We start from the raw sequence: 12,316 nt of genomic DNA, 5'->3' as shown, positions 1-12,316 counted from the left end.
AGACCCATGTACCCATTGACCAACATCAACAACTATTCACTCCCTTTTTTGTTCTTCCCATGGATTATTTTGAGGTAAATCATAGATACTTCATTCATTTCAGACTGTGTCTCTAGAACAGGGGTCGGGAACCTTTTTGGCTGAGAGAGCCAGGAACGCCACATATTTCAAAATGTAATTCCGTGAGAGCCATACAATGACCCGTGTACCTTACGCATTATCCAATAAAAATTTGGTGTTGTCCCGGAGGATAACTGTGATTGGCTCCAGCCACCCACAACCATGAACATGAGCAGTAGGAAATGAAAAGATTGTAATACATGAGAATGTTTTATATTTTAACATTTTTTTTTATTAAAGATTTGTGAGCCAGATGCAGCCATCAAAAGAGCCACATCTGGCTTGCGAGCCATAGGTTCCCTATCCCTGCTCTAGAAGATAATGACTGTAAGAAACACACATATATGTACTTAAGAATTTTAATGATAGATATGCCATACTATCATTATCACATAGTGGTGCCTCTTGAATGGTGCTGATTATTTCATAGCTTGGATCTCCAACTTTGTAATAGTGGTCTTATATATTTCTTATAGGCGGGGTTCTCCTGTTTATAGAAATAAGTGCATTATTAACACAGGATATTTCTGCCAGGATTAATAACTTTTACTTCCAAATTAAGTTTCTAGTTTCAAAATTAACATTACATAAGATTCTTAATTTTAAAAATTATTTTTAAAATTTGTTTTGTGTGAACATATGGAGAAACATTTTTTCCAAAGGGCATCCTTCGTTTTCTCAAGTACATTATAAATTGTAGATGCAGGTGGCCAATTAAAAATAACAGTTATCATTTGCTTTTGGAACTTACTACAAATAAAAGGCTTGACTCAGGCTTTTTGAAATTGAACATTAACCATAAACCAAGGAATCAGAAGATGGAATCAGGTAAGCAGTATTCTATGTAGAAAAGGTTATCCCCATTATTTTCTAATGTAATGTCTTGATTCATTCCTTCACAGCTCTGTCCCCATCTTCTGTTTACTTTTTGCCTGCCTAGGCTAAAACGGTAAGCTCCTTGAAGACAGCGTCTGTGATCTTGCTCACCACTGTATCCTTAGTACCTAGAATAGTTTCTGGCATATAGTGTATACTCAGTAAATATATTGAATGATTGAATCAGTAGATATGTTTAAGGCATCTAGCAACTACTTGGACAAACTTTTACAACAGAATAATTGGGGGGAAATAGGATTCTTGTTTTGAAATTATTCCCAATGTTTCTTCCACTGCTTGCATCTGTAGGGAATTACTGATATGAGTTTATGTGGGAAGGGGCAATAGCCTTTTGCTGTTCACTGTAGAAAAACTGGCTTGAAATAGCATCCAGATTAGGAAAAAAAGCGAAAAAAACAGACACCATGGTTTGAGTAAACTATGGCAGGTGTATTACTCAGTTTTGGTATAAAGCTCAACACTTACCTGCCTGGGCAGAAGAAAGACTGGCTTAGGATTCTAGGACATTTAACTTAGCATAGCACCTTTCTTTTGTTAGAAAATGTCAGTGAAATGTATTCCCATTTGTATTTTTGTGTCTACAAGGTATGTTTTAACATAGCTGTTATTTTAATTTATTTGAACTACCTGTTGTGTACCTTTCTTTACTAGTGCAAATGAAAGATGTCTTATTGCAGTTTCAAAATTATCTACAGTGGATTAAAAAATACTTTAAAAGTGTCATTTTGGTGGTTCTCTAGAGGAGCCAGAAATGTAATATTATGTGACTGTATATTAGCAGTCAACTGAGTATTGTTTTAACTAATTGGAAACAGTTCTCCAAGGTCATTTATAATCTCAGTTTCCAAAATAGTTTGTGTGAAAAAGCCACATTGCTGTACCTGTCCCCTTTTAGTAAGGTAATGGAAGCCAGAATGGCAGTCTGCTGTGTTGTGTATGCAGCAGTGTGCTTTGTCTCACTGAGTAGGTCATAAAACAATGTTTATACCATAAACGCAAAGTATCTACTCTGTAATAGGTCCCGGAATGAGGGAGATGCGGACTCCATCCATTTTCACAGTGAAGTGGCAGGTGATAGGTGATAAGAGAAAACGGAAAGTGAATGGGGTGAAGTGCATCAACGTTTTTCCACATCTGTTGATGCTGTGGGTCAGTCATGCCCCTCCATACATAAACCTGCCCTCATACAGTATCCAGATTAAGTTATTTAAAATAAAGATTATAAACAATAAAGGACAGGAAAGTCCCCAATGTGCTTTAGTGAAGATGAGAAGTCAGGAGAACAGGCATGTTTCCTTGTGTTGTGAGTAAAACACATTTGAGCTAGGTTACATCAGCATTCCTGACAGGTGTCATAGCAGGGCAGGTTTTTCTCTGGGGCACCAAAGGGTATATACCTTTTTAGACCACAGAGCTATTCTGGAGTGGGAGGACTGCTATAGTTTTATGTCAGGGTTTAAATATTAGAAAGAGAGATAAAAGCATTAGGAAAAGTAAAATACTAGTATTAGTTCAACTGTACTAAACAGTAAATGTATCATACCTTCTTTAGTAAGTTGTTTCTAATTCTTTGTTGAGTGGAAAGGATGCCTTCCTAGAGTCAGGGAATGAACGAAATGGCTTAGCCTATCTGACAGCCATCCTAGGGGTAACCCATTGTCTTAATAACTTTGGATGATCATGTTAAATTAAGCTCTGACTAATGACAGGATGCAGAATGCTAAGAGTCAGTCTACCACCATGGAAAGTGTGAACGAAAGCCTGAGAGTTGCGAGTTTGATGAGGTGTTAAGACACCTTTTCTGAAATTGGACCTAAGAGGTAAAAGAATAAGCTTCACCATCTGAATAACATATTTGCATGCTAAAACTTAAAATAATTATGTACCTACAGACTTTCTTTGTTCTTATCAAATCTATTAAATATTGGTCCCCCAATTCTAAAGACAGGGTTTATTTCTCCACTCCAGTTAATATACTCGACATTCATAACTTTTCCCAGTGAGGCTCACAGCAGAATCTGGGACCCTGGCCCTAGACCAGTGGAATTTGATGAGTCTTCCCCCTCTTCTGTTAATGACTTAGAGTTCTGGTGCTTTCTCCTAGGACAGCTGGGGATCTTCTCTCCATAAACTTTGTAATTGTCATTTGTATGGCTGTCCTAGGCTAGCAATGGCAGTGCAGCAGCTTTCTGTGTTCCTGGGATTGTGTTCCTTAAAGTAAAGAGGAAGGAGGCATCTCTAGCAGACAGTTAACGCCCCCCCCCCCCCCACCCATTCAAACTTCCTAACACCTCTGAATACCCACTGTTATCAACACAAAACTGAGAGTTAAGAGGCTGAAAATAAGATGAGGTGTGATCTGACTTCTTATTTTTGCTACTTAAAAGCCAGTTTGCCATGTGTGTATGCCCTTGGGTGTGTCAGGCCATGATTTAGAGTTTGGGTCTTCTTCCTAATTCCCTTGATCAGTTTCTGAACAGTGTGTTTGCTGATTACTATACAGACTCGGAGTTCCTGCCAGCCCACACCCCCGTTCTTGGTTTCTTTTATGTATTCTCAAAATATTTTAAACAGACATGCTATGCCAAGCGATTTCTAACCTAATGGGAATCAATTAAAATGGGAAAACATGGGAGGTGTATTCACTGCTGTTCTCTGCTCTCTTACATAATTTATAATGTGTTCTACTCAACTACCTGAGTATTGGTTGGTGACTTCTGAGCCCAGTGGAAGAGACGTTCATAGACATTTCCATCATAACAGCCAAGGGCTGAATTTAAACACTGATCTGTAAAGTCAAATGCATCAGTTAACGAGATGGCATCCTTCCTGAAAGAAAAGACAAGAGTTTGTGAGTATTTTAGACTGCTCTTACGAATCTGATTAATCTGGGATGGTGAATAACAACACCTAATTAGAGCTTGCATCATTATTCACATGTGAACAACTCAGCTTTAATTTTATTTTAAGTTTTTATTTTTGATCAGTTATATATGCAACAGCATAAAGAATCAAGTAGTTCTTTAAGGCTTGTTATTTAAAATCAGCATTCTTGTCTCTCACCTCCATTTCCTAACCCCTCATTCCCACCCAGAGGTAATCAGTTTGTCTTGTAATTGATACTTTTGGTTTTTACTGGAATATCTCTAAATACCTTGTTTGAATTTCTACTTCTTGTTTGTTCACTTTTAGATATTATCTATTGACTCTCCATTACAAAAGATGAGGATTTTTTTAGCATCCTTCTCCTCACCCCTACCTGTCATCCCCCCACCCCAACTATGCTTCTTCCTCCTTTTACCTTCCTGCCTCCCAATATAATTATAATTTTGGCCAGACTAATATTTAATGCTTAAATTATTATGACTTTATGTATCCCATTCACAGCTGAGCCAGATCCCATTACAGTGACCTACCTCCAGGCTCACTGTTCTCTCTCCAACATGCTGTCATTAATGCTTAGTGACTTACTTCTGTTTATGTGGATGTTCCTCTAAAACTCAGCTTCTCAGTTCCTTAAGTCTTCTCCTCACTGACCTCGTTCTACAGTCTCCCTCTGTTGCTTCTCGCCAAGATCAGACACTAGAACTCATCAGCAACATCTGACTTGTCTACACCTCAGCCATGTTTCTTTCCCTGCCTCCTGTCTCTCTGGCTTACTCTCTTTAGTATTCTGACTTCTATATGTTTTTTTCCCTTTCAAGCAACAAAATGTGTTTTATTTTTTTTAAATGTGTTTTATTTTAACCCATTGGATGAAATGTTTTTTTAAATGTTCTCATATTTTCCTTCCCTTTTTAGCAAAGGATGTAAAACATGATATGCAATTATTTGTATATACTCTTCCCTAACTCTTGTTTCACAGAGCATTTGAAGTGACTGGGATACCGTACCTGTTTTAATCCTTTCTGGATGGCCCTTTATCATCATTTTGAGGTGATTTCCTGTAGAGCTATTTATAATTCTTTGACCCTTCTGGCTCCTACCTCTCTATAATGCCCCTTAACCCCCTTGTGGTCTCACTTTCTTTCCTTATCCAGATGAAACTTCATGGTTCGTTATGTTGACTCCTTCAAAAATGTATTCAATAATTTTTCTTGCTTTGTTGTATTTGGCAAAACCCCATCCCTTCTTATTTGTAATTTCCCACTGACTTTGCACCACGACCTTTGTAGCTAAGGCTGGGAAAACCCATACTGACAGGGGTAATAAGGGCTCGTGTGGGCCTTTCTTATTGCTCAGCAATCATGTTCCATTGCTCTAATTCATCTGCTCTTTTATTCTCTCAGATGATTAGTTCACACTTTCTCTTTGATCCTCAGATTTACACTCCCCACATCCCCATCTCTCTCACCTAAATGACTTTGCTTCCTATTTCACTAATGAAATAGAAGTGGTAAGAGCATTTCCAGAGTCCTACTCCTGCGTTTTATATATACAGTGCTTTTTCTCTTCTTAGTACAGGCCAACTGCCCAAGTTCCCACCTCAGGCCAGTCCTTCCCAATGTTCCAGAAATTCCCCCTCCTTTCCCCTACAACATCAAAACTCCCCTCTACTGGATCATTTCCAGCAGTATACAAACATGCTATCATTTCTCCTATCTTAATAATGAGTTTTGACTCTCTGTCTCCATCATCTACCCATCAGCTTCTCTTTATGACACTCCTTAGAAGTGCTGCGCTGTGTATGCCTGCTAGTTCATTTCTTTTTGCCCGTTCTCTTGTCTTAGATCCAATCAGGTTTTCACTCCCACAACTCCACTGAAGGGCCTCCTGTCTGCGTCTTTGTGCAGGGGCCTGAGACTCAGTAGTACTTGGGCTTCTCTTCATATACTCACTTCTTGTGATATCACCCTTCTCATGGCTTGAAATACTAAGCATATGCCAGTGACTCCAAATGTATCTCCCAGTCTCGCTTACCTGCTTATTACCATCTTACTAGATTTCCAATAGTTTCTTTAAACTTCCTGTGTTCAAAACCAAATTCCTGATCTTCTAGACTTTGTCTTGTCCAGCCTGCCCAAATCTGGCCCTCTTATAGTCTTTCCCATTTATAGTATATTGTGGGAGACTGCGAGTTGACAAAGATCCTTGCAGTTTAAAACTTAAGCCAAAAGGATAAGCTCTTCCCCGCAAATCTCTGATTGTTTGATTAAGTTGCTAAAGGCTATGCCTTTCTTCCCAGCTCCATACTAGTTGTGAGGCTGCTGGTTTCCACTCAATCCATCCTGTTTCCCTTGAAGAGACGAGGCAGTTTCCCTTTTACCCTTTGTTTTGTGAAGATGTTATACATGGTGGGGTTTTTTTTGGACTCTGGGGAGAATTCTTGGTTTTCCTCGGAAATGTAACTTCCTATTTGAGATCTCTTTGATTTGCGAATGACTTTGCTTTACACTATAAAAATAAAGCTTTTGGGAGTGCAGGTGCTTTTGGTAGGCCGTAAGCCACCATAAGACCTCCCGATCCCATCCTTTTCTTTCTGTGTTTATTCTCTAATCCTTCACTGTTCCCACCCGAGACCTGCAAAATTATTTGCCATGCTGGTTCACGACAGTATATAAATGGCAATTCTGTACTGGCCAAAAACCTGAACTCCTCTCTGTCTGTTACACTCCATATCCAATCTCAGCAAATCCTGTTTTATCTTCAAAATGTATCCCAACTTTGACTACTTCCCACCACCTCCATTGCTCTCACCCTGGACCAGCCCACTACCATCTCTCACTGGATTACTGCAGCAGCATCTTAACCGGTCTCCCTGCTTTTCCCTCTTGTCCCCCACCCCAATTTTTTTTTCTTTCTTTCTTTCTTTTTTTGTATTTTTCTGAAGTTGGAAACGGGGAGGCAGTCAGACAGACTCTCGCATGCGCCCGACCAGGATCCAGCTGGCACACCCACCAGGGGGCGATGCTCTGCCCCTCCGGGGCATCGCTCTGTTGCGACCAGAGCCACTCTAGCACCTGGGGCAGAGGCCATGGAGCCATCCCCAGCGCCCGGGCCATCTTTTGCTCCAATGGAGCCTTGGCTGCGGGAGGGGAAGAGAGAGACAGAGAGGAAGGAGAGGGGGAAGGGTGGAGAAGCAGATGGGCGCTTCTCCTGTGTGCCCTGGTCAGGACTCGAACCCGGGATTCCTGCACACCAGGCCAATGCTCTACCACTGAGCCAACCGGCCAGGGCCTCAACTTTTTTTGAAATAGACTTTCAACCCTTCCCGTCAGTCACCTTTACCCCCATTGCCAGAGGTACGCAGTCCTGTGAGTTATTGGATTCTTCGGTGTAACTTGGTTGCTTTTCCCACTTCTGGGCAATGATTCTCTTTCCTCAGGTCTGCTAAGTCACTGTTTGTTCATCTACTTCCAATTTTCATGTTTCTTCTGTTCTCTTTCTCTTTGTTAGTTTATGCCTTTTTTAAAACTTTAACCCTTGCCCTGTCCAGTTGGCTCAGCTGTAGAGCGTTGGCACAGCCTGAGGAAGTCCCAGGTTTGATTCCCAGTCAGAGGCAACCATCTGCTTCTCCACCCTTCCCCCCTTCTCTCTCTCTCTTTCTTCCCTTCCAGCAGCCATGGTTTGAATGATTTGAGCAAGGTTGACCCTGGATGCTGAGGATGGCTCCATGGCCTTGCCTCAGGAGCTAAAATAGCTCGGTTGCAGAGCAATGGCCCCAGATGGGCAGAGTATTGCCCCAGTAGAGGTTGTTGCCAGGTGGATCCTGGTCAGGGCAAATGTGGGTGCCTGTCTCTTTGCCTCTTCACCTCTCACTTAATTAAAAAACAAAACAAAACAAAACTCTTTAACCCGTTTGCTGATGTTTTGTGAGGTTTCAGGAGCAAAGTAAATGCATATGTTCAGTCTGCTCTCTTTATTCAGAAGTTTCCCAAAAGAGACTTTATAATCACTTAAACAACTGCAAACCATTTGGGTCAGTTAATTACCATTACACAGCTGGTTCTTAGTGTCACTTAGAGTAGAGTGCCATCCTTTATTTGTCATCTCAGGAATCTGAGGGTGCTACTGAATAATCAAGGCAGGGAATTGTGACACAAAACTGTTAAAAGCCTGGAGTCTGTAACATACATAATTACCCTGCAACAGTAGGAAGGTTACTTAGGAACCATAATGTGAGTAAAAGTTAGATGTCTGCATAAATTATCTGTTTGCTGTCTGTCTTCTCTTGAATTGTAAGTGTCTAGAGCCAAGTCAAGCACTCAGAAATGTTGCTGCAGATGAATATCATGCTTAGAAGGCGTTAACCTTTCCTTTTGTGTTTCTTCATCACTGCCAATCAAGGCTGGAACATTGTCTTCATGTGCTTTCAGATGCCAAGCTTTTTGGAAGTTGGGCTTCAATAGTGCAATACTCACATGCTATTAATGGTTTCTGTCACTGGATTCTTAGTCATATTAGGAAAAGTTTAATACCTGGGGCATAATTGTATATTTTTGGTGATTTAATTGGACATTTACTGACCACCAACTATCTGTGAGGTGCTTATGTGGAGTCATAAATGGTATGCAACATGTCAGAGGCATCATATTTTCTCAAAAAAGTTTGTATTCTCAAGTTAGCCCACTTTTCATGTTATGGACAATGGCAACTAATTTGCACTGTTTTCATTTCTGTTTCCTCTAAGTACCTGGTTAGGTTGGGGCTTTGGTTTTGATACATTTTTAAATCACTGCACCAGTATATCATGACCCCAAACTGCACTGCATTAATGTTGCATTTGAAAACTATTTGTATTATTATTTTACAAATCAGTATATGAATTACTAGGTTAAAAAAATTTTTTTATCTTGAAACTAAGGGAGGATTAAACTAAGTTTAGTCAACTTACTAAGAGTTTGCTTAAGTACACTGAACAAAGACAAGGATATATTTGAAATAGCCCAAATTTAACCTTAACATGCAGCTTAAGAGTGCATGCTCTACGGTCAGACAGGCCCCAGATTGTACCTGGCTCTTCCTCTGGCTAATTTTGTGACCTTGGGCAATGTACTTAACTCTACTAAGCCTGGACTTCTTCTCCAGTGATATGGGGAGATTAATAGTATTCACTTTAAAAGGCTGGAAGGATTCAGCAAGGAGATGTATGTAAACGCTTTGGAGTAGTGCCTGGCACATATAAGTGCTCCTTAAATATTAGCTACGATTAGGCCTCATTATTATTATTATTTAAAAAAATGTTTTAAATTGATTTTTTAATTCAGTTAGAGGAGGAGAGGCAGAGACAAACTCCCACATGCACCCCTACCAGGATCCACCCAGCAAGCCCACTAGGGGGTGATGCTCTGCCCATCTGGGACATTGCTCCATTGCTCAGCAACTGAGCTCTTCATAGCAACTGAGGCAGAGGCCATGGAGCCATCCTTAGTGCCTGGGGCCAGCTTGCTTCAATTGAGCCACGGCTGCAGGAGGGGAAGAAAGAGAGAGAAAGAGAGAGAGAAGCAAGAGGGGTAGGGGTGGAGAAGCAGATGGGCACTTCTGTGTGCCCTGACTGGGAATTGAACTCAGGATATGCACATGCCAGCCCGATGCTCTACCCCTGAGCCAACTGGCCAGGGCCATTAAACTGATTTTATTGGAGTGACACTGGTTATGATTTTAGAGAGAAAGAGGAAGGGAGAGAGAGAGAGAGAGAGAGAGAGAGTGAGAAACACCAATTTGTTGTCCCACTTATTTATGCATTCATTGGTTGATTCTTGTATATGCCCTGACCAAAGAATTGAACTTGCAACCTTGGTGTATCAGGTTAATGATCTAATGAACTGAGCTACCCAGCCAGGGCGGACTCATTATTGTTATTAATACATATTATTCATATGTAGTAGGCTTCATTTTATTCATATTCTTAGATCTATTTCTATTTCCTTGACAATGTTGAAGAGTTCAAGTGAGCTAGCTAAATAATTTATTCTTAGGCATTTTTATTTCTTTTTTTTTCTATTTTAAGAAACTTAATCCATAATGCTTTATGTTAGTGTAATAATGCTGGAGTGTAAATCTCTCCAGGGCTGTTGCTGCTTTCGCTGTATCCCATTTAGCAAGGTTTTTGAGCTAAAAGTTATGTTGTTCGAAGTGAACAAAGGTTCTATGGTTATTTTCTGAAGACTACCAGGTTTTAAGAGCTAGCCACTCACCGGATGAGAAGAAGCAGGTCCAGGTAAGCTGTTCTCAGCATATCCACTTGGGCCCCAGACAGGAAGCCATCATGGAGAAAGTTGCCTGCATTAGACAGGATGCCATGCAAAGCGAAGAGATCACAGAGGCGTTTGAGTGCCTGTTGAATGGCTGGTTCATTCTCTAGTTTCTCCAGAGCTTCTGCAAAACTCTTCACAGTGACATAGTAGCAGTGTGCCTGCAAAGACATGGAGATGCGTTAGCCTCTCATTTCTGATTTCTGACTCCAGAAGCCATCCTGGAACTTGGCAAGACTGCTGGAACGAGCCTGCTGTGACCATGTGTTTCCCAGCAGGCTGACAAGCAACTGCCTTCTCTCCTAGCTCACTAAGGGTCTTACCAAGCCCTTTTGATAGTGTGTGGGTGCACATGTGTATGTTGGGGGCTGGTGGGCTCTGGAGCTTGGCCCTTAGTTTTCTCATTTTTGTTTGGGGCAATTTCAAGTAGGTTTGAAAGTAGAAATACAGAAGAATTGGCAGCTAGGCTGGGCATAGTGGAGGACAGCACCACTATTCTCAAGAAAACAGCTATTTATTGTCTGTCATGTTCAAGACATTAGGAGTATGTGTGTACGTGCACGTGCATGCATGTGTATGTGTGTGTGTGTGTGTGCCTTGGGTGAGAAAGCAGGGGTTTAAGATGTACATGAAATTTATCCTAGCTAGACAATAAACTCCTTGATGCAAGCAGTGCTGCTATTTAGCCTATATGCAACAGCCTGGCTCTGTTAGTAGTTAAAATAACCAGTTGGTAAGTGATCCACTGACCTCAACCAGATGAGACCCCCACCCACCCACCGCCAGCCAGGCTCCTTCCCTGGGACCCCCACCTCCCCACTAAAGCATTAATGCCTGACCCAGCAGAAAGCTCTCAGGACTCTGCTTCCCTTAGGCCTGAAGTCTTTTCTGATTGGTTGGTGCCCCTGCTTCACTCTCCCCAAGACAAACACACATATTTTTCTTTGGTAAGAAGGATGAGTTCCATGGGGGGATAGCAGAAAGGAGAGCATGTAAAACAGGTCTCAAATGTTTACTGATTACCTGGGGATGTTGTCAAATGCAGATTCCAGGATAGGAATCTATACATTGTAACAAGCTTCCCAGTCATGCTCATGCTGCTGGGAGTGACTTTTAGTAGCAGGCTTACAATGTCCTGTGGGTTCAAAGGTATTTAGCCAAGGGACAAGCAATGAGTCATTCCAGGCTGGGGGACTTCATGTGCAAAGGGCTGTCCTTTTAGGAGGCTGCAAGTGATTTAACAAGACTGAAGCTCTGGGGTGTAATGTGATGAGAGACACTCAGGTAATGAAGGGCTGTGAAGGACAAGCTGGGATTTTATTCTGTGGGGGTTAGGCAGCCACCAAAGTCCTCAACAGGCCAGAGATCTGATCAAGTTTTTCACTTGGAAAGAATCATCTGCCCGTCCAGAGAGGCCTCACTTGGTGCTGACAGTGCCGGGTGCCACCTGGACCCGTGCTCACAGTCATGCTGGGTTTGCAGCGCTGGACATGAGAGGTGCACAGGTGCTGCTGCCCCTGCCCATCCAGCAGCTCTTGGTGCTCAAACTGGACTTCATTTGGCAAAACTGGAAACTCACTGTTTTTCACCTAGGCCCTGCTTCCCTGTTTCAACCTGAGTGCCATCTCCTTACATTCTCAGGTTCTGGGTTGAGGAACAGAGTGAGGAAGGGTTGGCAGAGGGCCTGTACCTCTTCTCAGAAAGCAGGGTGAAGACCAGAGAGAAGGTGGCCTTAAAAGGCTGAGTTAAACCTTAGTGCCATGCTCTGAACACAATGAACTTTGTTCACTTTGGTGGGTGTTGAGTTAAATCTTGCCTCCTACCTAATTTGGAGGTGGGGTGGATGTAGAGTATTTATATGCTAGGTACCTCTTTAAACTTTACATGCATTAACTCACTTAATCTTCATAATAATCTTACAAGGTAAGTACTGTTATTTGCTCTATTATGCAAATATGGAGACTGAGGCATGGAAAGATATGTTCCTTGCTCAAGGTCACATGGCTGGTAAGTGGTAGCAACGAGAGTCAAACTAGGGCAGTCACCTCTCAGTTAAGAGTTTGTACTCTTTTATTTAGAAATTAATTTATTTTCCACTTACAGCT

The 12,316-nt window shown here is 41.6% G+C and overlaps 1 protein-coding gene across 5 annotated transcripts in view; it reads right to left on the bottom strand.

Moving 5' to 3' along the window:
• Positions 1–465: 465 nt before the first annotated feature.
• The window catches only part of ACOX2 (acyl-CoA oxidase 2), a 30,733-nt gene continuing 18,882 nt past the window's right edge, over positions 466–12,316 (bottom strand). For 2 of the 5 annotated variants that reach the window (XM_066350983.1, XM_066350985.1), the window contains exons 13-16: positions 10,155–10,372; positions 3,714–3,846; positions 2,561–2,611; positions 466–607 (exon numbers count right to left, since the gene is read on the bottom strand). In XM_066350983.1, coding sequence (XP_066207080.1) covers positions 545–607; positions 2,561–2,611; positions 3,714–3,846; positions 10,155–10,372 — 465 coding nt within the window. In that variant the 3' untranslated portion in view covers positions 466–544. Of the gene's footprint in view, positions 608–2,560; positions 2,612–3,713; positions 3,847–10,154; positions 10,373–12,316 lie in introns of those variants that run through there. The other 3 variants (XR_010747191.1, XM_066350984.1, XR_010747192.1) reach the window with 3 other exon arrangements.

The sequence above is a fragment of the Saccopteryx leptura genome, chromosome 10, assembly GCF_036850995.1.
Source record: "Saccopteryx leptura isolate mSacLep1 chromosome 10, mSacLep1_pri_phased_curated, whole genome shotgun sequence".
Taxonomy (NCBI): Eukaryota; Metazoa; Chordata; class Mammalia; order Chiroptera; family Emballonuridae; genus Saccopteryx; species Saccopteryx leptura.
The sequence above is the reverse complement of the archived record's forward strand: the minus strand, read 5'-3'. Positions and strand labels throughout refer to the sequence as shown.